This window comes from Stylophora pistillata, chromosome 4, assembly GCF_964205215.1.
Source record: "Stylophora pistillata chromosome 4, jaStyPist1.2, whole genome shotgun sequence".
Classification (NCBI taxonomy): Eukaryota; Metazoa; Cnidaria; class Anthozoa; order Scleractinia; family Pocilloporidae; genus Stylophora; species Stylophora pistillata.
Window position 1 is genome coordinate 14,035,730 of NC_142522.1, and position 25,226 is coordinate 14,060,955.

Below are 25,226 nucleotides of genomic sequence, written 5' to 3' on the forward strand. Positions count from 1 at the left end.
CGATTTTAGCCAAGGCAGAGACATTTTAGTGTCACCATAAAAAATATACTGGCAAGGAATTTCCGTATCCGCCCCCTCTGTTTACTCGCTTTCCCCTTACATCAGTCTTTCCTGAAGCTGTAAATGTTGGATATCTTGATGTTGGTTACAATTATGATTTGTTATTTTTGAAAATCACTGAGGTGCATTCCTAGTACTGCAGTATACAGTACTGTAATACTGTTCAGTTATCGTCTTAGCGTAGGATTGTATAGGGCGCAATTAAAAACAAAAGTTTCATATAATACCGCGGTATTTTTTTGTATACTAATATTTATTGTTAGCTGGGCAAGGCCCCGTAAGCGGCCATCTATCCCCTACACCCCTAGTGGCCGCTTACGAGAACCATTCTCGTAAGCGGCCAGCTCCAGTTACGGACATTTTTATCCCGTCCCGAGGGTGTCCGCTTACGAGAGCTTCGACTGTAGTACGATGCAGCATGTGTTTGTTTCTACAGCCGTTTGCACGTTTAAGGAAAGACGATAGAGTTATCCTTTCGGTCAAACAAGAGGACTATTATTGGATGATGAGCATATGATTTCCAAACAAACGAATCTTTCAAAATCATCCTGATTTTCCTATTCTTTAAAGGTGATGAGAGAGGTCTGATAATTTGTTTTAAAGGAATAATTCGATATCCACGATATTATAACAAGTGTAGAACGAGTAAAGACTACGGTTCCATGTCGGAGAAGCAACAGCTTAACGTACTCTTCCTGAAAGGATCAGCCGTGCGTGCTTCGGATTCGAAGCTTAACGTTGTCGATATACACAGAACCGAAAACTCTTCTGAATATTTCGGAAAAATTCCGTCAGGAAATTAGTTCTTGGCAGGACTCGCTCGAAAAAATGTCTTTTAAAATACGAAACACTCACCAAACACTCCTGGACATTTCATAAAAACCTTCATTTTATTTTCAAGTTGTTATGACAGCATCCCTACATACCTCAGAGGTGCAACCTTAAAATGCCTAGTTTCACACCTTTGCGTTAATTTATCTCGACTGTTGAATCTAAGGTTTCTTATCATTCTATTTCTCCTATTTTGCTGTTAGATATTGAGCGATCAAAAGCGCGTTATCTTAATTTTCCCACAATGCAGCCATGGTTATTTAAGACATTATGCCTGTGGGGGTGGTACTTCTTCCACGTAGATTCGAGACACTGAGTTCCAGCCTGTGTCTGCGTCAGAAGATCCGTAACCTTTACAATTACCGACCCAGAATCCCACGCGCACGACACCTTTGTGGAGTTTCTCGCACACACCTTCAATATGACGGGGACGGTGTAAATTCTTCTTGCCCCCATTTCCATATACCATGTAGACTATGCCATCAATTGCAGCAGGAGCTGAGCACTCTACACCGTTGAAGGTGAAATACCATCGTCTGCAGCAATTATGGCAGTTGTAGAGACGCAGGGTGCCACTCCAGAAAACGCGCAGAGCTGTTTTGGTCGACTTTTTGGCGAAAAGGCATTCCTGGAGAAAGAAATGATTACCAAATGTGAGCGATACGAATTCAAAATACTCCTGATGAAAACAAGTCTTAAATCAAGTGCAGTCAACGGATCCTTTGGTTAGTTTTGGTTTATCTCCACAGTTTCGACCTTCTACAACGAAAAAATTACTTTGGCTTATAGCATGACTCAAATTTCTTTCAGTCAAAATTAACAGGAAACGTTTATTGAAAGCAATAATGTCAAATACGGTTTTGTAGAATTACAATTAATGAAAAGAAAAAAAAACCTTTATCAAACCAGTGTCTTTTCCATCGTTCAGATTTTTGAAAACGCACTGTTTCCAATGACCTCCCGGAGCTCCAGGAGGTCCGCGGAGGCCTGGGGTTCCTTTACTTCCTTTATCCCCTACGTCACCTTTGATTCCTCGTGGACCCTGTCGTCCTGTGAACCCTTGAGGTCCCATTTTCCCTGGGGGTCCCCGTTGCCCTGGGAGGCCTTGGTTTCCCGGCTTTCCTGCGTCGCCCTTGTCTCCTTGTGGTCCCGTAGAACCTCGAGGACCGGGTGCTCCTGCGATGCCCGTGGGTCCCGCGGGTCCTGGACTCCCGGGAATACCTGGTATCCCTGGAGCGCCAAAGGGAGCACCATAAGCACAGGGTCCATAAGGTGGATATGGGTGAGTGCCCTGTACATGCGTAAAGAAAAAAAACACAAGCGATAAGATTTGTTTCATACGCTGTCAGAAATATGACTTCTTTCCTTGTGCACATTCATTACGACAAATTCATTTTTCTAAGAATGAAGTGTTCGCTCATGAAATCATTGTTCTGTATCATTTTTTCCAGTGAGTTTCTCCTTTTCTGTTCTATTTTGGAATGACACTGACTGAGACGAAATGATGATAATGACAATGTTTGGACATATTTGAAAAAATAAACTTACCATGTTACAATTGGATTTGCCACCGCTGCTGTTGTTTTTTGCTGCATAGCAAAAGGCAATCAGGGGTAAAATCTGCCAAAATATCTTAATGTTGGGCGACATGTTCACACCAGCTCGTATGTTGTTTATCCTTTAGCAGCAAAGGACGTGAAATTAAAAGAAAGCACATTAAATGCGGAAGGGCTGCAAGAGTTAGTATTCTCAGTTTGTTTCTGGTGTTATCAGTGTCACAAAAAGTGACAAAATACAACTGTTCTCTCGTTCTGGTATTTTAAAAAGGCTCTTAGGAGTTGTAAGCAGTTGAAAGCGATTCTCTGAAGAACAACGGACTGACTGATAAGCGGAGAGAAAAGGTGGAAAGAAAAATTGTTTGTTTATACACACCACAATTAACAAGAACAGCTCAATTATTCGCTTAGGGAACGCTTTGTGAAGAGAGCTCTTACCTTGTTCTTGCGGCTATCAACAGAAGTAAAACTATGACAAAAGAATCAACAATATCACTTGAAACTGTGCGCTGAATTAGAGAAATAGAGAACTTTCCTCGTTCCTTAAAATATAAGATCAGCGGAGAGAGCTCGAATGGCTTGTAGCAGACGAAAATATATTACACCTATTCTTAGCGATGCATTTTATAAGGCCATTGTCAAGTTGACGGTCGTAAAAACATGTTTACAACACGACTAACTGTCGTATGCATAGAATAAGACATGAAATCTGATTGGTTAGATCAACATCAATTCCACCAACCAGACAACACCTTAAATTTCGAGTTTTAACGCATTATCGTGTAACAGTGTGCCGCGAAGAAAAATTTGCTACGCGCTGGGATTTGAGCGGATTTTTTGAGGAAAATCATATTTAATATTGTACTTTTGGTTAAAAATGATAAGATTTACTGTTGTCGACTCTTTACAAAGATGGGTTGTGGAATACTTTTCTTTTTTAATTTCATTATCAGTATCATGATTTCTTGACTTTGGGCGCTCCCTAGAAAAAACTCAATATATTCAATGGTCTTATTTTGAAGCCAATAAATTCTTCTAAAATTTTGTCGGATATCTCTTCAGATCGTTTTTAGGCCAAAAGGTTTTCCGAAAATGTTTGCAAAACACTTCTTGTAGTTTGCGATATGAATAATTGGTCTTGAAATGCCCTTGAAATGCCCTGCGGCAGGTGTAAAATTAAAGTGGAGTCATTTGGAACATACTTTTATGTAAAGGAATTTTATAGAGATAATCATAACACAATTCCTTTCAGAAATTATGCGATCAAAGATGCGTGTAAGCATTACTACTGGTACAAGAAAAACGTTAAGTTTATTGAGGAATATGATCTTACGTAACGTTTCAGTTACATTCTCTCGTTTGGCGTTATTTTTTTAATTTTTCAATCTACTTTTCCTGACTTTTGAAAGTGATTTACAATCGATTAAAGTCGAGAAAAGGGCTGCTAACCCGATCCTCCATAAGTCATAATTCAGTTGTCAGTGATAACTCGTTTTTTTCTCAGACGGTCAGTGTTTTCCTTCCCTTCAGTTGTTTGAGGGCGTTCTCGTCAAAACAAGATCTCGAAACAGTAAATTAATTATGCAGACGTAACGGACGTTAATCATCGCAAAACAAAAAATACGAAACAAAGTTAACTAAGAGGGTTTTCTCTTAATTCTTGGTTAGCGATAAAGTGTTGGAATTGCTGACCTCTGTCAAAGCTTAAATTATTGAGGCGGATGAAAAAGTCATGAATTCCATAACCTCGACTGATGTAACTCTGAATAGAGAATCTATTATTCTGTCCTTTGTAGAATTTCATACCTTGAAATTAAATTATTATTATGCGCAGTTTGTGATATGATAGTTTGTATTTGTTTTCTTCTGGCTGTTTTCATTGATTAGACAAATTCTGTTCTCGTTTGTGCCTGCCTTTACTGTCTTGATTCTAGAAACTTAGAAACATTCATCACGGTGTAATTCAATTACAATTGAAGTCTCTTTAATTACTAACTAGTTAAAAAAGAGTTTTTGTTCATTTGCGACTATAAAAACTAGCAAATGATAGGAACAGAATTAAAGTTAAAGATTATCGAGGCGAAGTAAAAAATGATATGAATGCAGCAACCTTTAGACTGAAATTATCCTGAGTACATAATCTATTATTCTTTCGGTTGTGGAATTTGTTACCGGATTAAAAGTCATTTTTATGACGTCCATTTAGTAATATATCAGTTTGTATCTGTTTTACGCTGGCTGTTTCATCTTACTGTTAAAACAACTTCTATTCTCACTTGTACCTGCCTTCATGTCTTGATTTTAAAAACTTAGAAACTGACATTCATCAGTGTATTTTGATTATAATTGAAGTTATAGTAAAAAATTTTTCTTTGGAAATAGAAATCTTTCTTAGCATAGATTACTTGTTTATCCTAACTTCATTTGCACAAAAGCGAACTAAATATATCTTATTTGACGCTTTGTTGTGCAGTATCGTTGAGTATTTTTGTTGCGTTCCCAGCACGCCAGACACTGGGTGTCGGTAGCGTAACTGTGTTCGCCAGGTCAACCACAGTGAAGTACAGGACGGACAACAGACTCTTACGCACGTTTATTGGACTAAAATCATTTAAACAGGCTAGCCGACTTGTTACAACACTTGCGGTAAAAACTTTGTACAGCAACGTGACAATTTTTACGAGTTGCGCCGGGTAAAAATACTCAGCGATACTACACAACAAAACGTCTAATGAGAGATTTATTATCCAACACGCCAAATTGTTATTTCATTGCGAGCGAATTTCGCGGATATTTCTGGAGTACAAATATCGCGTGATATTTGTACTCGTCTCGCGCGTTAGTTGTACCCCACGAAGCACATTTGGATAATAATTCCTGTTATCTGACTAAGGGTCACTTCCATATGTTCGTGAAATCAAAGTCACGTTCGTTTTATTAATATGGTTCAATTTACCACACTGCTCTGAAGTTTGAACAAATAGTTAACATTCCACAGTTTTTTTCAGCTACGAAGTAAGGTTTCTGTCTGTCGATCAGGATCAAATTAAGAGTAACAAAAGATAACTAGGAGTATTTCACTATGCTAATTATCATGCATGTTGGCATCGTTTACAATTCCTTTTTTGCCTGAGACCAAATTTTAGGAAGCTTGTGGGACAAAACCGAGAAGCGTGTGTTGTTTTTTGAATTTCCTACCATTAAAATTTAATTGTGTACCCAGGTTTTAATATAACAGTTTCTAATTTATTTTCGCTGGTTGTTTTCATTGTCAAAACACCTTCTGTTCTCACTTGTACCGTCCTTCTTGATTCTAAAAACTTAGAAATATTCATCAGGGTAACTAAAAATTTAGTATGTTTTTTTTTTGTTCTCCACCGTGAAAACTAGGAAGTGATAGGATCAGAATATACGTTAGTTTTAAATCAGTGAAAATGAAAATCTCTCGCAGTATAGTGTACTTGTTTATCCTGACTTTTTTTGAAAAGAGAATTTATTCTTGTTATATGTCAAAAGGTCACTACCACATGTTTATAGAATGGAGTAGACTCGAACATTAAGTTCGTCGTATTGACACAGCGTTCTTTTTTTAACATCATTAGTCTTCAGCTATTTTCATTACCTATGAAATAAAGGTTCAGTTTATCACGCCATAAAGAGATAACTAAATGAGTATTTTACTATGCAAACTGTTTGACTGAAGTGGTTTCGCTCGAACGGAAACAGCTGATTAAGCTGCTGTTAAATTGGGAAAACACTCAAACGGAACTGTGTTAGAAAAGTCTCCACTGATTTATCAAGTCTAGAGTCTTCCATAGGGCTGAAGTATTAGTGACTTAAGAAGTGAGCAGAAAGCCCAGAGGACGCCATTATCTATGACCCCAAGTGTTTGTGCAAACCGTTGCAACGCCAAGAAAACGTAATCGACCTAATATGATCCAAGTTCCCTTTTCAATCTGCTGAATATCAACTGAGGCCCAATAACCTGGCTTGAGAATTAAAAGTCAACTAAACCATTTTACAACCGAGGCACGATCACGAGACTAAGATACTCGCGACTAAAGAAAAAAGTTCATCTCCACCTGTGAAATTCTGTTGACTGATTCCGTAATGTTGGCCATAACGCAGCCTTGTTATTAATCCAGTCCCTCGGGTTGGCGTTTCAAAGATCTCGAACTCGTCATAAGCAGAGGTGGTGAACACAATTCACTAGGTTGTAGCGAACACAAAGTGTTTCTCGTTATATAAAGGCTTTAACTTCAGCCTTACCGCATAAGAAATTATACTTTATTCAGCTTCTGCTGTTCAATAAATATTTCTGTTCAAAATAAAGCTTAAAAACTTGTCCTGACCCAAAATGAGTACTGCTATGGAAGATCTATGCACCTGAGTCGCCTGAGAGCAAATTGGAGAAGAACGAGAGCGAACATCGAATTAAGCATTGATAAAAATGGGAGAAGGGTTGAGAAAAAAGCCATCTAGTTCATAACCCTCCCTGAAATATATATTTTTTAGCTTGCGATAGCTCGTTTGTTTGCTCACTGACTGTGTGTCGCTCCGACATTTCTCATCTTGTCAAAGGAATTCTTCGTCACAATAAGTTTACGGAGTTCACTTGTAATAAATTCCAAAAGCCCAACAATTTTAATGAATCTCGTTGGATTCAACGGTGAGCTGTGTGTGTTTTTTTAACCGATCCGTTGTCCAAAGAAGTTTATCACGTTTATTGATCGCTAGCTGTATAAATCAGTTTGCTCTTTTCACCCCGCTTGCCTATCAACAAGAGTTTTTGGGTGTTAGCAAGGTGTCTCTAAGAACTGATTTAGAAGTCATGAATTCAGTTCGTGTTAACAAGACTTTGTCCGTTTGTTGGTATAGAAAACAATGTTAAATGATTGGATCAGATAAGCTACTGAGAAATTTTCACTGGCTGGTAAACTGATGAAAAAATTGGTTCAGGCGAATCAATTTCGAAAGCGAATTGATTCCTGTTAACAAACTGTCAAACTGAAGCTAATTGACCTAATTTGAATGTGTCGTCGTCAACTGTCCAAGTAAATTACACCAGTAAACAAAAAGAGAATTCTTTCTTCTTGGTATTATGCAAGGCTCATGATCTGACAAACAATTTTTTTCAATCATTTTAGTTCAACGAAAATATAAAAAAAGGATGTTTAAACGAATCCAGTGAAATAAATGCGAAACATGGACTTTGACGAATTCTTTTCTTTTGTTTTAGCCGGATCAGGAAAACAACAAGGGAGAAATTTAGTCATTTTGCTTAGCTATGTAGTCAAATTTGATAAACATTTCAATAATTTTCGTGGTTTTGGTGATGGAAGAAACTGTAATATACGCTTCAACACAGAACCATATACAGATATGAATTAAAGCAGAGAGGCCTTTAACGACAGAATCAAAGCCCTCGATCGAAGTGGTTACCAAGTGGGAAAGAATTGGCAAAGTCGCCCTCGATGAGACAAGAAAGCGATCAAGTAAATGCATAGAAATTACTCAAACGTCTTGAAATATAGTTCTGAAGCGAATAGTTGTTTGGATTTGTACGGATTTCCCCAAACTGACCAAACTACTTGTTTGAAAATATTTTGCTTTCTGGGTGCGCGGATTTCACCATTGCGTCAATGAAGAACATGTAGAGATCGGCCATAAAAAAATCAGTTTGAACTCATAGAAACCGTGAGCAGTTTCCTCAAAGGAATTTTAAAACCAGTTCATCAAAAATCAGGACAAGCAAGATCAGAGATAAGTTTTTTTTCTTAACGACAAAATTGTGCATAATCAAAACATGCATCCGGCATTATGGAGAAAAATTCTCTTACCTGCAAATAACGTGCAGTTGGATTTCATACTTTGATACGTCCCCCGGCACTCATCGTCGTAATGCGCCCGCCAAACCGTAGTCAGTAATGTTTACCATTCTTATAAGTGAAAAGAATCGTCGTTTATATTTCAGTTAGTGTTCAAGCAATACCAGAGTAGTGTTAAAGTTCATTTTATCGAGTAAATTGAACGCTGAACGATTGAGAATACCAAAACCGGTAAAATCCTCCAAAACGATTAACACTTCTGAGACAAATTGTTTTTTCATAATATTTTCATAAGCCCAAGTTCTTGTTCTTACCAGTTCACTTATTGTGTTGTTGTTCATCGCTTTATGTTGGTCGAAACTGACATATCTGCCACAAAGGTAAGAGCGAGATGGGTTTGTGATTAATGAATTTTCCAATTCATGAACCTTTGGTCTATCAAAGGATATTAGCTCGATTTGAGAAAAATTGGAAAAATTTGAATTTCGTCTAGTATGACCATGCCCTCAGAAAGGAAACACAAAATTGTTGTTTTCCAAATTTACAGTTATTCAATGAATTAAATGAACTTCTCAACTGAGTTACGTCTCAAATTACTGATAAGGATCCGCCTTTTGACCCAAAAAGTCACCCCTAGTTCCCTTATTACAATTTTCTCGACAGGAAACCACCCCTTTATTTATGCGCGAAACGGTTTCCGCCCGACCTTTCTATTCCGTCCGCCCGGTTCCATCATGTTCATCACCGTTCCATTCCGTTCCAGAATTTAATCAGCCACATGCCTGGGGCCGGGGACGAGCACGTTACGTCAAAAATGCCCGCGAAGCATAAAGGTTCGATCGATGGACCAGCAAATGTTCAGTTAGTATGAGACATTTGGACGATGATTTATGAGTGATCTCTGGGAACCAGTAGCATGGCTTCTGAGGAAACTAATGACTCATATCTTTGCAAAGATCTAGGACAAAGTCCCTCGAACACACACTTACCTGAAGAACCTATGGTGCCCTCGGTTCAATTTACCAACGACACTGCGAAACAAAACAAACCGGTTGAGTTGATCAGCATTGAACCCGTTGTTTATGGCGGAACTAGCGAAGGAAATCAGAGCGGAAATGACCCCGATGAAGAACGCTGTAGGAAAACAGGGCTTTCCAAGTATAATTGGAAACATTTCTTGCCCTTCGCTCGCAGGTAATAATACGTCCTAACCCTAAACAACTGAAGAACAGTATATCCTTATCACTTCGATGTATTAGGGATCAATTGACGGTTGACTGAATATCTTTTCATTTTCGTTTGTGTATATGTTTGTGTTGATATTGTCGATATCGATGTCCCTCGTATGACTACTGTTACACCATGTATAATGTTTTCTACCTTTAAGGGAGTGAATGGTGTAAATATCTACAGTAGATTTATACTTTTGAACAATACTAAAATTCATCGCAACTGATTCACAAAGAACCCATTTTTTTCGATCAAAAGGCAACCCACGATACAAAAAAAAAACAAAAAAAAACCGTCATTGGAATTATCTACACTTTGTCGTAATGTTCGCGTGACAAGTTCAAAAGATTTACATTTATTGTACTTATTTCATAGTGGGAGGTCTTGTCTAGTTATTAGAAAACTATACTCCTTTAATCGTAAGTTCAAAGTAGAGGCCACATTTGGAAAGCAGAGAGCATAGTTTTTCCCATTTTAAGTCAGTCAGGCTTGCAAATATTTTTATTCTGTTGAAGCATATAGCATGATAATATTACCACTAGTTACCAGCCCCTAAAACTCTTTTCATGTTTAAATTTACTATTATGGCCAAAGTTGTGCTGGTATTTTGTACCTGGTACTGGCTACTAAACCTGGCAAAAATGACATGTACATCAAAAGCAAAACCCTGATGTTATGGATTAACCTTTTAAACCCTGAGTGACCGGCATGTAATTTCTCCTTGCTGTAATACAGCAGAATCATTCATTAAGACCATGAGAATAATGGAAATGATTACAAGCCTAACAAGCTTTGATTGTTGAACAAAATATCCTCGTCAGTACCAAAGGAAGTGTATTGAGAAAAGTATGGTGAATATGCATGCTGATGTAAGGGTGTAATTCGGGTTAACCTTGTGATGTCACATCATGAAAGCTGCTTCCTTAATAAGCTCTTAATGGGGAATAGCTGAATTTGCTGGTTATTATTATGACAACAAAAATTACTGGTTGGAACCAGAATGACTGGAAGAGCTAAGAATAATTGAAAGTTGACCTGATGTTATTGTGTATATACCCTGCATTGGAAAACCACTTCACCTGTTGGGCTGAAATTGAAGAAGAACATTGCTTACGATGAACAAAAGATGTAAGGTGTAGTAACTTCTTAAATGGACATCACAATTTTTTTAACAACATGCATATGTAAAGGGCTCACTGTGTAAGCTGTGTGAATGATTGAAATTAAGTCCAGTTTATTCCCCTGTAGTTTAAATGCTTTTCACCTTAACATCAGTATGCATATTCTCCATACTGCTCTCTATACATTTCCTATGGTGCTGACAAGGAGAATTTGTTTAACAATCAAGAGCTTCTTTAGTTACTGATCATTTGCTTTATTCTCATGACCTTAATGTGTGATTCAGGGGTGATATTGTATGGAGAAATTAGATTCTTAAAAGTCAAAGGGTTAAAAACAAAGTTGGTAGAGAGAAGGCTGAACATTGATGTTAAACAGTATTTGATTGATCTTGTTTTTGTTTCAGGGATCCTTCTAAACCAGCAATTGATGAAGCAGGCCTTTTGTCATAGATGTTCTTGACATGGGCCACTCCAGTTATTCGCAGAGGATTCAAGGGATCTTTACAGTTGGACAATTTTGATAAAATCTCCCCATATGAACATGAATCTGCAGAAGTTAAATTTAAGCAGGGGATGAGGTTGTGGGATGAAGAAGTCAAACAAAGGGGACTTAATAATGCTAGTATGGTCAGAGTTGTTGGAAAAGGAGTGAAAACAAGGATCTTTTTTGGCATTTTCTTTCTAATTTTCTCCCAACTTATCGGCTTCCTTGGCCCAGTAAGTAAAACTGCTTTAATTTATTTTATGAATACTTTGAAGGGTATTAGAAATTAATAGCTTTTCTGGTGTATGTACACTATTTACAGTTTCTAATGTAGTTTAATTAAATGAGGACTCTCACATATCTGCCTCCAGTTGTGTATATAAAGAACCTTGTAACTGAATTTAATTGTAGTTCCCCAAAAATGTTGATATCCTTTTTTTTTTGCTTGCCCTAGATTCAAATAATTCTTATGCTTTTGAAAATGGTTTACATTTTGTTAAAATAGAATTCTAACCCCTTAAAATTATATTCTGTAGGCCATCTTTGTGCGTAAAATTCTGGAATATATAGAAGAAAAATATTCATCATCAAAACTTTAAGGAATTGGTTGGGTAGGTTATAAGACCAGTCTGACTTTTTCTTTTTCTTCTTGTGGATGAAAATGGACATACAAGCCTGAAATTAGACTGTTCTAAAATAGCCATCATGGAGCTGAGCACTCCAAAATAGAATTACTTGAATGCATGGTGTCCAGTGACATATAGTTCTTATAATTATTATTGTTTTGTTGTACTTAGATCATTAAGAATAGTCTGGATTTCAATTTTAATTTTTTTTTGTTTGGAATATTTGCTAACAGTGCAAAAAAGGAAAAAAGGAAAAAGTTTAAAATTAAGACTTAAGTAAACTCTTTAACTTAATTAGAATAGAAAGCTGTCCATAGCGATTGTAAGGTGATCACCCCACACAAATGTTTTAGCAGACTATAAACTAGACAGTTTTAACATTTTTTGTTGTTTTTATATCAATGAGTTGTGTTGTCTACATGCAGGTTATTGGGCTCCTATTGGCAGAGGTAGGAAGGAGTGTATTCTGACTTGTCAATGTCATTTTTCACAAATACTCGCACTGGAACCAGAGCCAGGGCTATGATTCTAACAATGGTTTACAACAAGGTGTCAAAACTGAGGAACGTAGGAGACAGGTCCATTGGAGAGGTATGAGGAAAAATATTGTCTCATTAATTTTACAACCACAGTCCTATTTTTTATCGTTATTTTTCTACAAACAAGTGAAAAGAAACATTCCTACCCTGTGAATCTTAAAATGACTTCTTCAGTCTTTCCATCGTTGTTTCTTTTTACTGGAATAAAAAGATTTTGTTAATGAGAATCAATATCAGAAAAGACTTTTCTTAATTCCACAAATTTGCACAGGAGTAAAGACATGATCTGAGGAATTCTTAAGAAATATTAGTTGGTTTGCTTATTAGCTTAAAATCACTCTACCATCTCTCTGTTGCAAATCACAACAATTGCATTTCAACCATAAGCATGTTTAAAAAAGTGTAGGATTATTTATTCATATAACTCCTTCTTGTTATATAGTTTGTGAACTTGTGTGCGTCTGATGCAGACAGAATCCATCAAGGTGTAACCTTATGCAGCTTTGTTTTTGCATGGTGAGAATGTATATTGTTTAATTTGGATATGACTGCTTTATCATTTAATGCCATCATGATAGGTCATTGTTTTACACAAACTGTAAAAATAATATTTCGAACTTTGAGTTGCTACTTTTTTGTGTGCCATTTATATAAGGGCTGGGTTGAATTTTCACAACAGCATTCTTTATGCTTGGTAACTCCTGGGGGAGAGTTATTCGAAGCTGGGCTAAGATAACCCAGGGTTAGTGTGAAATCTGATTTAAGATATTAAAGCTTAAAATAAAAATCCAGTACAATTAGTTTTGCCTGCAATTTGATGATTGGATAGTCTCAAAAGAATAGGGACAATTATGTTAAAAAGGCTCTTGAATAGAGAAATAAAGAAACCTGGGTTAGTGCTAATCAACCTTTGAACAATTGGGCCTTGGAGTTAAAGTTTGGGTCATGAAAGTCATAAAAATTACTGAAAGCATTATCTATCATAACAAATATTTATAGTTTGACTCTTAACAATTATTTTCATTGATTATGATCCATGTAATCAGTGCTGCTGTTGTTGATATTGTATGAAACATGCTGACTTAGTAGATCCAAGCTTTAAGCTGAGTCACTGTGCCCTGTCCTTGGTAAGGATACCTTACTCTGGCAATATCTCTCCACTCATGAGTACAAATGGGTGTGTGTCAGAGAACGGTCAGGATGAAATGCCAAGGTGGAAGTGGGAAGGGGGGGGAAACCTTTGGAATCCCACCCTTTGAGGAATTGTAATACTTCCAGTTGCTCCTTTGATACTTGAATCAGAATAATATGCCTGACAATGAGCTTTCAAGCTTGTAAGCTGACTAAAATTTACAGCTGTAACAAGACACTTTTGGTTTTAAATTTTTCAGGTTTTCCAGTCCTTATCACTTGTACAATCATCTACACAGTTATTTACATTGGGCCATCAGCTTTGATAGGATGTGGTATATTTCTTCTATTTTTTCCTGTCCAGGTAAAATAAAAAAAATATCAAACAATTAATACACCGAATGCAAATATGGCGTCCAATTTGAATTTGCAATTGTTCTGGACAGACTAGCCTCTCACACATGTAATAATCCTTTTGTGTTTCCACATCAAGACGAGGCTAGTCAGTCCAGAACAATGGCAATTCAAATTGGACGCCATATTTGCATTTGGTGTATGGTGCAGTATGAAATAATATAGGTGTCCCCTATGTCTTTGACTCCCCTCATTAGACTGCAAGTGGTTGCATAAAAAAAAAAAACTTTTTCGGTAAGAAATACAAAATGTCACATGTATATGTTAATTTTACTTTTCAGGCTGTTATGGGTAAACTTCAGGGAAAATTTCGCATCAAAGTAGTGAAAGTATCAGATCAGAGGGTAAGTGCAAAATTCTATATTTCATCAAATGTCAGTCATCTGATTTAAAGTGATAGTGAATATAAAATTACTTTAAGCATGAACCTGTCCTGCATTAATTTTATCCCTGAGGAAGAGAGCAATTTACATAGCCTTTTTGCGCTACTGCCAACTTACTGCACATTTTCTTTGTCTCTAAGTTTGACTATTCAGAAGTGGTTTAACTATGTTTTTTTTTTGTATTCATCTTTAGGTCGGAATGATGAATGAAATGTTGAATTGTATCAAACTTATCAAGATGTATGCTTGGGAGAAGTCATTTGCTAAAGCAATAAGTGGTATACGTATGTGGACATTTTTTAAATAGCTGGTCATCCTCAATAACTTAACCTACAGGTACACCTGTACCTTCATGTCAGATATGTCAGATCAAAAAGCATTTAAACAAACCTTACTCAATTAAACAGTAATGCAACTCAATTAATGATAAAAGTGAAAATTACATTAAAACGGTTGATGCCACTGTACAGACCCTGTACAATACTGTGCAATAATGTACATGTGGTCGAAGAATTTAAAAAATCCTCAATTTTCTTTTTATTCTTTGTGTTTCTAGGTATTCGTAATAAAGAAAGAGAGCACCTCATGAAGGGTGCTTTTCTTCAAGGATTAAACATCGCCATGGCATTGATTGTCCCAACTATTGCCACTGCATGTAGCAACATTCAGTGTACATGTTGCTACTGGCAAGAATCTCACTACTTCACAAGTAATTAATAAGTATTTAATTATTAATCTTCACGATTGACTTATTTAATCTCACTACTTCACAAGTGTTGGTTTTCTTGCTTACATGGGTTTGTTAAGGTTCCAAGCAAGTGCTCTATATTGCATTTGTGTGACACCAATAAGACATCAAGATTAAAAAAAAATTGTATTTGGCCAACAGCCTCCTATTATCACTGAACAGGCTTAGTAACAAAGGATTAGACTTTTTGATAATAGTGAATTACAAAACGCATTCGCACCTTTCATTATTTGCACTATGTAAGATGAAGGAATGACGAGTTTGTTGACGCCCTTGCTGAAGAAACTACCGGAAAAAATTTTTCTTTAAAAAGGGTTACTTAGAAGTGCAATGTAAGAAATATCTATCGGGGAGAAAAATAAGTAGACCCATTTCATCTTCTGGGGCAGCCAATCAGAACACAGGAAGGGTTTTATCTTTCTTGCTTAAGGAGCCCATCGCCTGAGAGACAGTGCTTTCCTTACAGTACCTTCCCAATTGCTGGGCTGTTTTTGCTGCCGTTATTTAAAAGTATAGCTTCCACTATAATATGTCAAAATGAGTGGCGGTTAGTATGAGGGAATTATTTTTCGCTTTTACCACAGCATAGATTTTATTGATACTACGATAACGTGCATTTCTCCAGGCATTCACAGTGACAACACTCTTCAATATTATGGTATTTTCTTTGGCTATTTTACCATTTGGGATAAGATCTCTGGCTGAAGGGAGGATTGCACTGAAAAGACTTCAGATATGCATCATAGTGTTGTAAATGTAATCCAATGTTATCAAAGGGCGCATTGGAAGTAATCTTTTGTAAGCGCACTCAGATAATCTAGTATGATCTATTTTATTTACATCGAACTGGAAGGTTTTTATTGAGTGAACATGAAAATACCAGCATGCTCATTGTTTAATCCCAAAAATGTAACGCTGTCATGGAAATTTAGAGAGCGAAATAAACCCCGATTAAGTTAAACGCACAATCAACAAGGCAAAGTTAACTGTTTTTATGTTCTTGTCCTTCTGATGAGTGTAAGAAATCACATCACCATTCCAGTCATTACGTAACAAATGCTTACTCGTTGTTTGATTAAATTTATAGAGTTTGATGATAATGGAAGAACTTCAGCCTTTTGTTGAAAGACCAACCGACCCTCAAGTATCTCTGTCAATAACCGGAGCTACCTTTGCCTGGGACAAGGTACCGTTTGACTGATGTGAAAAGAAGTGTTTGGGATTTAAGAAAAGACGTCTTAAATAGGGTCTTGTAGAGGACTCCATTACCCAAAGAAATCTTTGTCAAATGCGTGTTTGTGGATATAGGTGCATGCTAATGGGGTTAAGGAACAGAACGGAGAAGGTGCTGAAAAAACCGGTCAGGATGGTAAGTTGACATAACATTTCCGTCTGCACAAAATTTGCTGGTTCTTTAGCCCATATTTCTGAATTTGAAAATTTTCTGAGCCTAAGAGAGGAATTTGGAACCGAAATAAATTGCAGAAAATGGTATTTTCAAGTTCATTCAATAAAAAGAAGCATAGGGATTAGAAACTCAGTCCATTAAAGGAATGCACCTTAGAAGAGACAGTTACATTGATTTTGCTGTCATTTCCTATGTTCCGTTAAGGAAATCAAATATGGTAACGGTTATCACTGATGTCTGCATTGCCTGTTCCAGTTCGAGCAAAGTACTTTGTGTTTTTCGAAACTCTGGTCTTGGAGAACCCTTTTTTAAGTTTGAAAATTGACTTCTTGAAATTGGTGCATAATTTACAGAAAACGCAGGTTTGAAGCTTCTTGAAGAAGGGCGTAGCAATGATGCAAAGAAAGTGACTACACGGGGTGGACCCCGTGGGCGTTGTCCTGGTCCTGTTGAAGTGCAGACCACATTAGAGCCAGCGTTGTTTGACATCGATCTCACTGTCAATAAGGTATCTTTGTGTATCCGACGTTCTATTATTTCAGTATCTTGATAACCTCTTTCACGGGATTCGTTTTACGAAGTTTTAATTACCGACTCGTCGGGCTTATTTTGCGTTTTTTTTTTAGCCATTTTTCGCTTATGTTTATTTTTTGCAGAAAACATTGATTGGTATTTGCGGAAGCGTGGGAAGTGGTAAAAGCTCCCTTTTACCTTTTACAAGCTCTCCTTGGCCAGGTTAGTCTTGCCAGTAGCCGAAAAAGATGACAAGAAAATCTTTCACTGTCTGCTTCATTCGTTGAATTGCTACTTTGACTTAAGCGTTAGTCCACCACTCCTCTCTGTTTAAAATTGACTTTCACGGCAAACGAGATCGAGCCCCGAAAAAGGAAGCACTTCCTTCTCCATGGTTAATCATTCATCTACTTGCAGAAAAATGTAGTCACAGATTGCGAGGGAATACTCAAAGGGTATTTTTTATTTTCCCTTTATGAGCTTCGTAAAACAGATATCGACGTCGAACCAAATTACTTACCCAAACCCGAGGGTGTCTCTTAACACATAAGACCTGATGGGGTTTTTCGATCATTGAATGGAAGGGGTCCTTGTCTTAACTGCTGTAGTGCATGAAATAAAGTTGTACTAATTCATTGCACCGCTTAGTTATCACATAGTCCAAGATGCATGGATCTAATGCATGTTGCTTTTTCAGATGAGGATTCAGAAGGGGAATGTAACCATTGGTGGATCCGTTGCATACGTCGCTTAACAGGTTAGTACCGTCTGACTGTGCCTCCTGTACAGGTTAGTACCATGTGACTGTACCTACTGTACAGAAGAGTACCAAGTGACTGTATGTACTCTACACTGAGAAGAGTACCATGTGACTGTACCTTCTGAACAGGTTAGTACCGTCTGACTGTGCCTCCTGTACAGGTTAGTACCATGTGACTGTACCTACTGTACAGAAGAGTACCAAGTGACTGTATGTACTCTACACTGAGAAGAGTACCATGTGACTGTACCTTCTGAACAGGTTAGTACCGTCTGACTGTACCTCCTGTACAGGTTAGTACCATGTGACTGTACCTACTGTACAGAAGAGTACCAAGTGACTGTATGTACTCTACACTGAGAAGAGTACCATGTGACTGTACCTTCTGAACAGGTTAGTACCGTCTGACTGTACCTCCTGTACAGGTTAGTACCATGTGACTGTACCTACTGTACAGAAGAGTACCAAGTGACTGTATGTACTCTACACTGAGAAGAGTACCATGTGACTGTACCTTCTGAACAGGTTAGTACCGTCTGACTGTACCTCCTGTACAGGTTAGTACCATGTGACTGTACCTACTGTACAGAAGAGTACCAAGTGACTGTATGTACTCTACACTGAGAAGAGTACCATGTGACTGTACCTTCTGAACAGGTTAGTACCGTCTGACTGTACATCCAATACAGAACAGTGCCGTTTGACCTCCAGCCTTTACATTAACGTGAAGGTTGGCGGGTAAAAACAATAAACCTGTCCATCTAATATCTCAATCTACTTCTACGGTACTTTCTAGTCATCTCGTAACTTAATTCGGTCTTATAGCTCCTGCGATGGTCCAGTCCACAATCAGTTTAGTGCATCGTGAGTAACGTGACTAGATTTTTGTATAAAACTTTCATAATTTGTGAAACACTCACAGGGGAATATCGTAAACATGTGTGATCTTTCACGATATGTTATATTCTAGAGTTGACTCGCTTCTTATCCGAGGTATTGCACCTAACATGCTCACTGCTTGCGTTACAGGCGTGGATCATGAATGCCACAGTGAAGGAGAACACTTTGTTGGGGTAAACCTTATAATGATGCAAGGTTAGTGAACCGACTTGATATCGCGTTCTTACAAGCCACAAAGACAAACTTATTAGTGGTATATGATATTTGGTTACTTTTTTTTTCTCTTTTTTTTTCCAGCTTTCAGTAAAAAGTAATTCAAGTGACCGCCAACTGACTTCGTTTTATGAATGTTCTGCGATGATGACGATTTTATTTTTATTTCACGTTTTTCTTTCAGATATAAAACGGCCCGTTTTGCCTGTAGTTTGGAGCAGGACCTTAAAATATTACCCAATGGTGATGAAACGGAGGTAAAAATTACCTTCTTCCCTTTTTTTTTAATGTTTCGGTAATATTTTTTTAACAGGTGATAAAGTTTTACGACCGCTGCCTCAAAGGCTTTTCTGGCTTTTCTGAAAAGCGTAGGCTCCAGTTTGTTGGACGTCGAAAGGAAGAGATTTTTAGTTTGGGATATGGATACTTAACCCAAAGAGATAGATAAAGTGACGAGTAGTAGCTCAATTGACAGCACAATTGCGAAAGTGATCATGATCCGTTGTAAATGATGTTTATTTCGCTTTGTGATTAGTCTTTAAGCCTCTTGTTACCCCTCAACCAACCAGACGCAAGATTTGAACGGTTCCCGGCGTTTTCCCACGCCTTAAACCGCTTCGCTTTTGTTTCCTTTGAGTTGGAATTACCTCGTTTAGACATTTCCCTTTGATTAGTTTTGTTGTTGTGATAACCTTTGGTTTTGATCTTTGACACTCAAACAAATTTCACTCGTCTGTGATGATTTTCCACTGTTTCATGCTGTAGATCGGGGAACGCGGAATTAACCTGAGTGGAGGCCAGAAGTAGAGAATCAGTTTAGCAAGAGCCCTATACTATGACATGGTGAGCTGTTCATTCTGTTTTGAAAAGTGAAACCTTGTATAGTTTTCGTCATCCAATTACACTCCGTAGAGTACAAATAACGCCCAAGACGAGTACAAATATCCCCGGGGGGGAGGGGACTCCCATATGAAACAGACGGGGATGCTCGTCGGAAATTTTGAATTTAACCCCTAAAGGAGACCATCTGGGCGTGGCTCGAGCTTTTTGTGACCCCTAAAGGAGACCCTCTGGGCGTGGCTCAAGCTTTTTGTGACCCCTAAGGGAGACCAATCTGGGCGTGGCTTAAGCAAATTTTGACCCCTAAAAGAGACCTCATTAATCGGATTATAATTCTCTCTACTATTTGTAGATATCTTTGATTTACAATCACAGAGGTAATACGGTAAACAAAACAGGTCAAAAAGAAAATTTGACTTCTGTTTCTCTTCGCATAATTCTGTGTTTCTTCGCGGAACCCTAAACGAGACCTTGGCGGCTTAATATATTGGCGCTTTGCCCGGAACAACCTAATTAGGCCTTTCTGGCCTCGTTCTCCAGTACAAAATTCAAAAGAATACATTATCTCAAGCGAGGCCAGAAAGGCTAATTTAAATTTAAACAAAAGAATATTAATCCGGCAGCCATTTATGAAAGTGGTCAATACTACACAACAAAACGTCCAGTAAGCTATATTTATTTATGGTTGTGACTTATTTGTGTCCATGCAGGATATATATTTGTTGGATGATCCACTGAGTGCAGTTGATGTGCATGTTGGAAAGCACATTTTTAAGCACTGTATCAAAGGAGCCCTTTGGAATAAAACCATTCTTTTTGCAACACATCAGCTACAGGTACTCTAGGCTGTCACTTTGCAGTGTTGTCATATGTGGCAAAGCAGGTCACGGGATTGTCATATGTGGTTTTCCAGAACTGGGGAGGAATGGAAAATTGGTTGGAAATTTTCAACTGCTTTATTTCAGAGTAAAATTCTTATCAGTAAGTCGAATCTCACATAAAATGTGTTAGAGTCAAAATTGAGTTAATCCATAAAATATTCAAGTAAGGTATACATTGCATCGCTCTCTCTATGTGTTCAAAGTGCGTGGGCAGAAAAAGAAACGATTTTCTTGAAATAAGTCTTGAATTTTGCTCGCAAGAACGACTGAGAGCCCTGGACTGAAACACAGAAAGAATGTTTAGATAAAGATTTTGACTTATATGCCTGTGGGGAACTTTCTGTGAAAAGGTTGGCATTTGTTAGCCTCAGTTAGTTCTGTTATCGTGTTACGATATTAACTACATGTTTTATTCTTTGTTTGCAGTACTTGAGCCATTGCGATGTCGTGTTATACATGAAAAATGGCAAGATTGCTGAAAGAGGGTCCTATGAGGAACTTATACGCAACAATGGGGTAACAGCTCTTCTGCTCGCACACAAATACTAAGCAGTTTTCAAATTCAGTAGTGCTTTTTGGTGATTATAGTTTTTAAGTGTGTCCATTAAAGTTACAAATAAGTTACTCGTGGTAACAGTTGACTAAAAACAATAATCTTAACGTAGGTACTGTTTTTCTTCTTCTTTTTAAAGGAATTTGCCACTTTGATTCGCCTGCTCATTAAAGAAGTCGAAGAAGAGCTTGAAGACGAAGAGGACGCATTTCTTCCCATTCCTGATGCGCAACGAAAAGCAGATAGTCCAACCACGCCATTATCACCAGATGACATCTGCAAACTTGTTGAACGAACACTCTCAGTAGGTCAAAGACACACTTCTACTCGGGACAGTTTTACCGATGGCAACTTTGAACCCTTCAAACTGAACAATCGAGTTAGCAAACGTTCCCGTGGCAGTGCCAAACGGCGAAGCTCGAAGAAGAGTGGACTGGAGGCTGAGGCAGTTGTTAGGAGAGAGGAGGAGGAAAAGGCGAGACGTGAGCAAGGTAACCGGTTGCTTGTGGTAGCATTAGATAAAGATAAAATCACGAGTTTCGAAATGAATGATCGCCTTGCATGGCTTTTCACTCAGTGCACGGTTTTATGGTCGTCGAAAATAGACTGTCCAATTTAGTTTTTGTACTGCGATGGGTTCTCTTTAGTGTTTTCGCTGCATTTTTTGCATGATGCCTCTCTCTGTGCAGGTAAGCAAATAGAAGTATGAAACGGCCACGCAGAGAGCATTAGCCCGTGAAATGGGAATTGATTGGGATTCCAACATTTTCATAGTCTCAATTTTTCTGTGCTACGATAGTGACAATTGTTAAACATTTTTCCTTCTTTCACAGCTGGCAAACTTATTCAACAAGAAGATCGAGCTGAAGGAGCAGTGACATTTCAAACTTACAAAACCTACATGAAGTCTGCCGGAGGTTGGTTAATTCAGTGAGGCCCGCTGTGTTACTGCCAAACTATTTACAGAAAAATGTACATCTCCTTTTGTTTCCTCTATTAGTAAAATGTAAAAGGACTACACCTTGTCCAATTTGGAAATAATTGGATGAAAAAAATTCTTAGGACAGCCAAAACTGGATTAGGCCGCAGTCCGAGTCCAGTTTTTGTCATTTGTAATCTGGCATTGCTTATTCAAGCTATTATTCTTTAATGCTTTAAAACTGTCCAATTAAGGGTTAATTTGGATAGTGTGAACTATCCAAATTCATCCTTAATGAAAGAACAATAGTAATGCTGACAATTTCGGATTAACAACCAGCTAAACAATTAACAATGCAAACTTAAATTTCATGTAGAAGCGGATGAGCAAATTGTCATTGTAAACTAAATATCATATTCCCATGCTGATGAGAGGAGTTTTTCCTCACTGAACATTGCAATGCTGTAGTTGCCTGTAGTAACTCTACAACAAACTTAGGCTGTTGATGTGCACGGTAATAATATAAACTAGCTCTAGAGCAAAGGCTGATAGTTTCTGAAGAAACTGTTTGGGGCTGCGTCGGTGGGGGTAACGAAATAATTTCAATATATCAACAAAGTTGAAATGGTAAATTGGCCACCGTTACAATTATAAAAGCTGACGTTTCGAGCGTTAACCCTTCGTCGGAGCGAAGGGCTAACGCTCGAAACGTCAGCTTTTATAATCGTAACGGTGGCCAATTTACCATTAAACTTTATATATTGAAATTAGATCTAGAGCAGATTATTCAAACCAACAGAAGTAACAATGATATCACGACGGATTTCCAGATTTATCTTTATGACAAAGGTTAATCTTACCTCTTCTTCCTCGCATTTTGTTTTGTAACTTGTATTTGTATGTCGCTCTTCGAGTTGTCTTAGGCATCAGCGAAATGAGCTGTTAAGGAATTGGCCGAAATTGTCCCAATTGCAATTGTATCTGTGTTGAGTAATACTCTAATAAGAATTATAGTTTATTCAGGTGATTACGGAAGCTGAAGCTAGGGATAATAGACACTTTTGTGTTCATTTTGTAGTTTATTTTATATTTCTGTTCTTGATGTTATTTGTGACGGCTTGTCTCGGTGGACAGTTGTTTATTGATACGTGGCTTGGAATCTGGCTAAATGCAGCAGCTGAACAGGTTAGTTAGATGCCTCAGGCTGCTTATTACCTCCGAAAGCCTGAAAAGTGGGATTCTTCAATTGATTGTCGAAGGTAATCTGGGATATTATTAGACTCTTTTCCCTGCGGAGACCGATCTTAACCAATGGGAAACAAGCGTTTGTTTTCCCCCTTTTACCTCACTGAAGCTTTCAAAACCCACTAAATATTCTTTAAAAGTGCTCTTCTGGAAAAGCATGTCTCAATCTTACAGTAAGAAAAAAATTCGTCAAGCACTGACAGTGTACGAGGTCTACCTTGACCTACTTCATACTGGTGATTTTCATCTATAATAAAGTATTTTTTTCAAACTGGGCTTGCCCCTCAGATTTGATGCTTAAGACGGAAAAAGGTTCTTGCATAACCCAATTTCTACGGACCCTGACCACTTGCAGATCCTACCCTACAGTGTATTTAACCCAATTTGTAACAATCCCTTAGCAGTCGACGTATTCTTGTAAGGGGAAAAGCACTGAGCTCGCTAGGACAACTGAACTGGTTTGCAAACCTTCTGTGCCACCTAAAATGCATCTGATGGCAGAGTATTTTTCTTTAAAATCAACAGGAATTGTTTCCTCTATCAAGTCCTTGCTCTTCCAAATTGGAAGTTCAAACAACAACTTGTCGATCCAAGAAATAAAATCTTTGAAACTTTCGACTTACATATCTTAAGAATATAAGCTAAGTGCTCTTCTGGAAAAGCATATCTCAATCTTACAGTAAGAAAAAAATTCATCAAGCACTGACAGTGTACGAGGTCTTCCTTGACCTACTTCATACTGGTGATTTTCATCTATAATAATCATTAATAACTTCTGATCTCCAGTACTTCTTGTTCTTACATCTATTAAATGTAAAGGTGAAAAAAAGTGTACAAATACATTCCAGGACGTAATACCAGTATAAAACCGCATAAATCTGTCTTTCTCGCGAAAGTTTTCAACAGAAAAACAAACGTGTCCGATTTATCCTCATTCATATCGCCAGCATTTGCATGCTTTTGCCTTTCGTTTTCGTTCCGTTGCAATCTTTCACGAATTTCTATTAACTGAGCTGTTTCTGCTTGAAGATCAGTTTGTTGTTTCTCGATAACAACTCGTTTCCTCTCGCCTTGATGACAAGTTTTCCTTCGTCGCTTCTTCTTTGGTACTTCCAACGATTGACTTTTACGTTTGAAAAACAGACGGAACGGAATCTCCTATCAAGACGGTCTCCTTTCTTTTTCCATCCTCGCTAATCGTATAATCATCCTAGTGAGCAGACACGAGCGTTATCTATTTTAAAACTGTTTCCCTCGTCTCTGTGAAGTTTGCAAATCCAGCGATCTTTGTGCTCTTATTTCTTAGGAAAACAATGAAATTGCAAGTTCTTATTATTCTTGAAGCTACTAAGACAAAATGCTACACAGCAGTTATGTGGCATGTTCGTTTGCTTCCCGCGAAACAGTAGATATCTTCAGGTAATTCAGCTGCTGTAAGCGGCCTATACGCGCAGTTTCCAGTTCTTTCTCCATCGGACTTAGTTATGATATAACTTCTGGTTGAAATGAATTGATAAGTTTGAATTTGTTTAAGTAAATCATGTTCCATTAAAATCAATCTTAAATTTAAAGATTCGAGTCCATCCAAAACAGGAAATAATATTTTACAAAACCACATGTCATTAGTAGGATTTTACAGCAATTTAATCTTGCAAATTGGATAAATCAGGGTTTGATTCAAGAGGGCCACAGCTCAAGGTAGAGTGTACTTTTACATATAATGACTGATTTCGCATAAACCAAGTGCTTACCTCTTAGAACCTGCATCATATAACTGCTTCCACTCGAAAAACTGATGTGCGCGTTAGTAACAGTATACTCGATAAATAAATGATATGAAAATTGTTGCATAGACCAAGCTTTTGTGCGTCGATCAATTCAAAGCTTAAACATCCACCTCTTTCCCCCCCCCCCTCCCCCCGGGCATTTGACGCAGTCGTGTATATTTACTATTAAATTTAAGACATATTCCTCTTTCAACTTTAACGGTGTGCTAAAAAAAAAAGGTGGTGTTCAAAGAATCCATTTCACACCCTTGTATAC

General features: G+C 37.7%; 1 protein-coding gene and 1 non-coding gene across 3 annotated transcripts; one reads left to right on the plus strand and one right to left on the minus strand.

Annotated features, from left to right (window-relative positions):
* Positions 1–931: 931 nt before the first annotated feature.
* LOC148732549 (uncharacterized) lies at positions 932–8,604 on the minus strand. Of its 2 annotated transcripts, XM_088756944.1 has the most exons (6): positions 8,590–8,604; positions 8,288–8,386; positions 2,886–2,916; positions 2,440–2,569; positions 1,787–2,182; positions 932–1,519 (listed from the first exon to the last, which is right to left on the minus strand). In XM_088756944.1, the coding sequence occupies exons 2-6, from the start codon at positions 8,313–8,315 to the stop codon at positions 1,160–1,162; spliced, it is 945 nt and encodes a 314-aa protein (XP_088613070.1). In that variant the 5' UTR covers positions 8,316–8,386; positions 8,590–8,604; the 3' UTR covers positions 932–1,159. The 2 variants fall into 2 exon arrangements, with proteins under 2 accessions (XP_088613070.1, XP_088613071.1); XM_088756945.1 differs by lacking the exons at positions 2,886–2,916; positions 8,590–8,604 and having other exon boundaries at positions 8,288–8,365.
* Positions 8,605–8,749: 145 nt separating this feature from the next.
* Positions 8,750–23,458, plus strand: LOC111332418 (ATP-binding cassette sub-family C member 5). The gene is made up of 22 exons (XR_015999994.1): positions 8,750–9,469; positions 11,031–11,343; positions 11,647–11,721; positions 12,162–12,327; positions 12,718–12,786; positions 13,666–13,770; positions 14,102–14,164; positions 14,397–14,481; positions 14,760–14,912; positions 16,039–16,137; positions 16,260–16,320; positions 16,713–16,867; positions 17,016–17,094; positions 17,570–17,629; positions 18,662–18,727; positions 18,930–19,002; positions 19,511–19,588; positions 20,296–20,421; positions 20,893–20,982; positions 21,159–21,510; positions 21,853–21,936; positions 23,017–23,458. It is a non-coding gene; the product is annotated as an ATP-binding cassette sub-family C member 5 (transcript).
* Positions 23,459–25,226: the final 1,768 nt, after the last annotated feature.

Excerpts from the sequence above, each read along its gene's own strand:
- LOC148732549 (XM_088756944.1), bottom strand. The coding sequence starts at position 8,315 with ATGAAATCCAACTGCACGTTATTTGCAG. Across the intron at positions 2,917-8,287 it reads CAACTGCACGTTATTTGCAG|TTTTACTTCTGTTGATAGCC; the intron begins GTAAGAGAATTT and ends CTTTTGTCATAG. Across the intron at positions 2,183-2,439 it reads GCAAATCCAATTGTAACATG|GGCACTCACCCATATCCACC; the intron begins GTAAGTTTATTT and ends ACGCATGTACAG.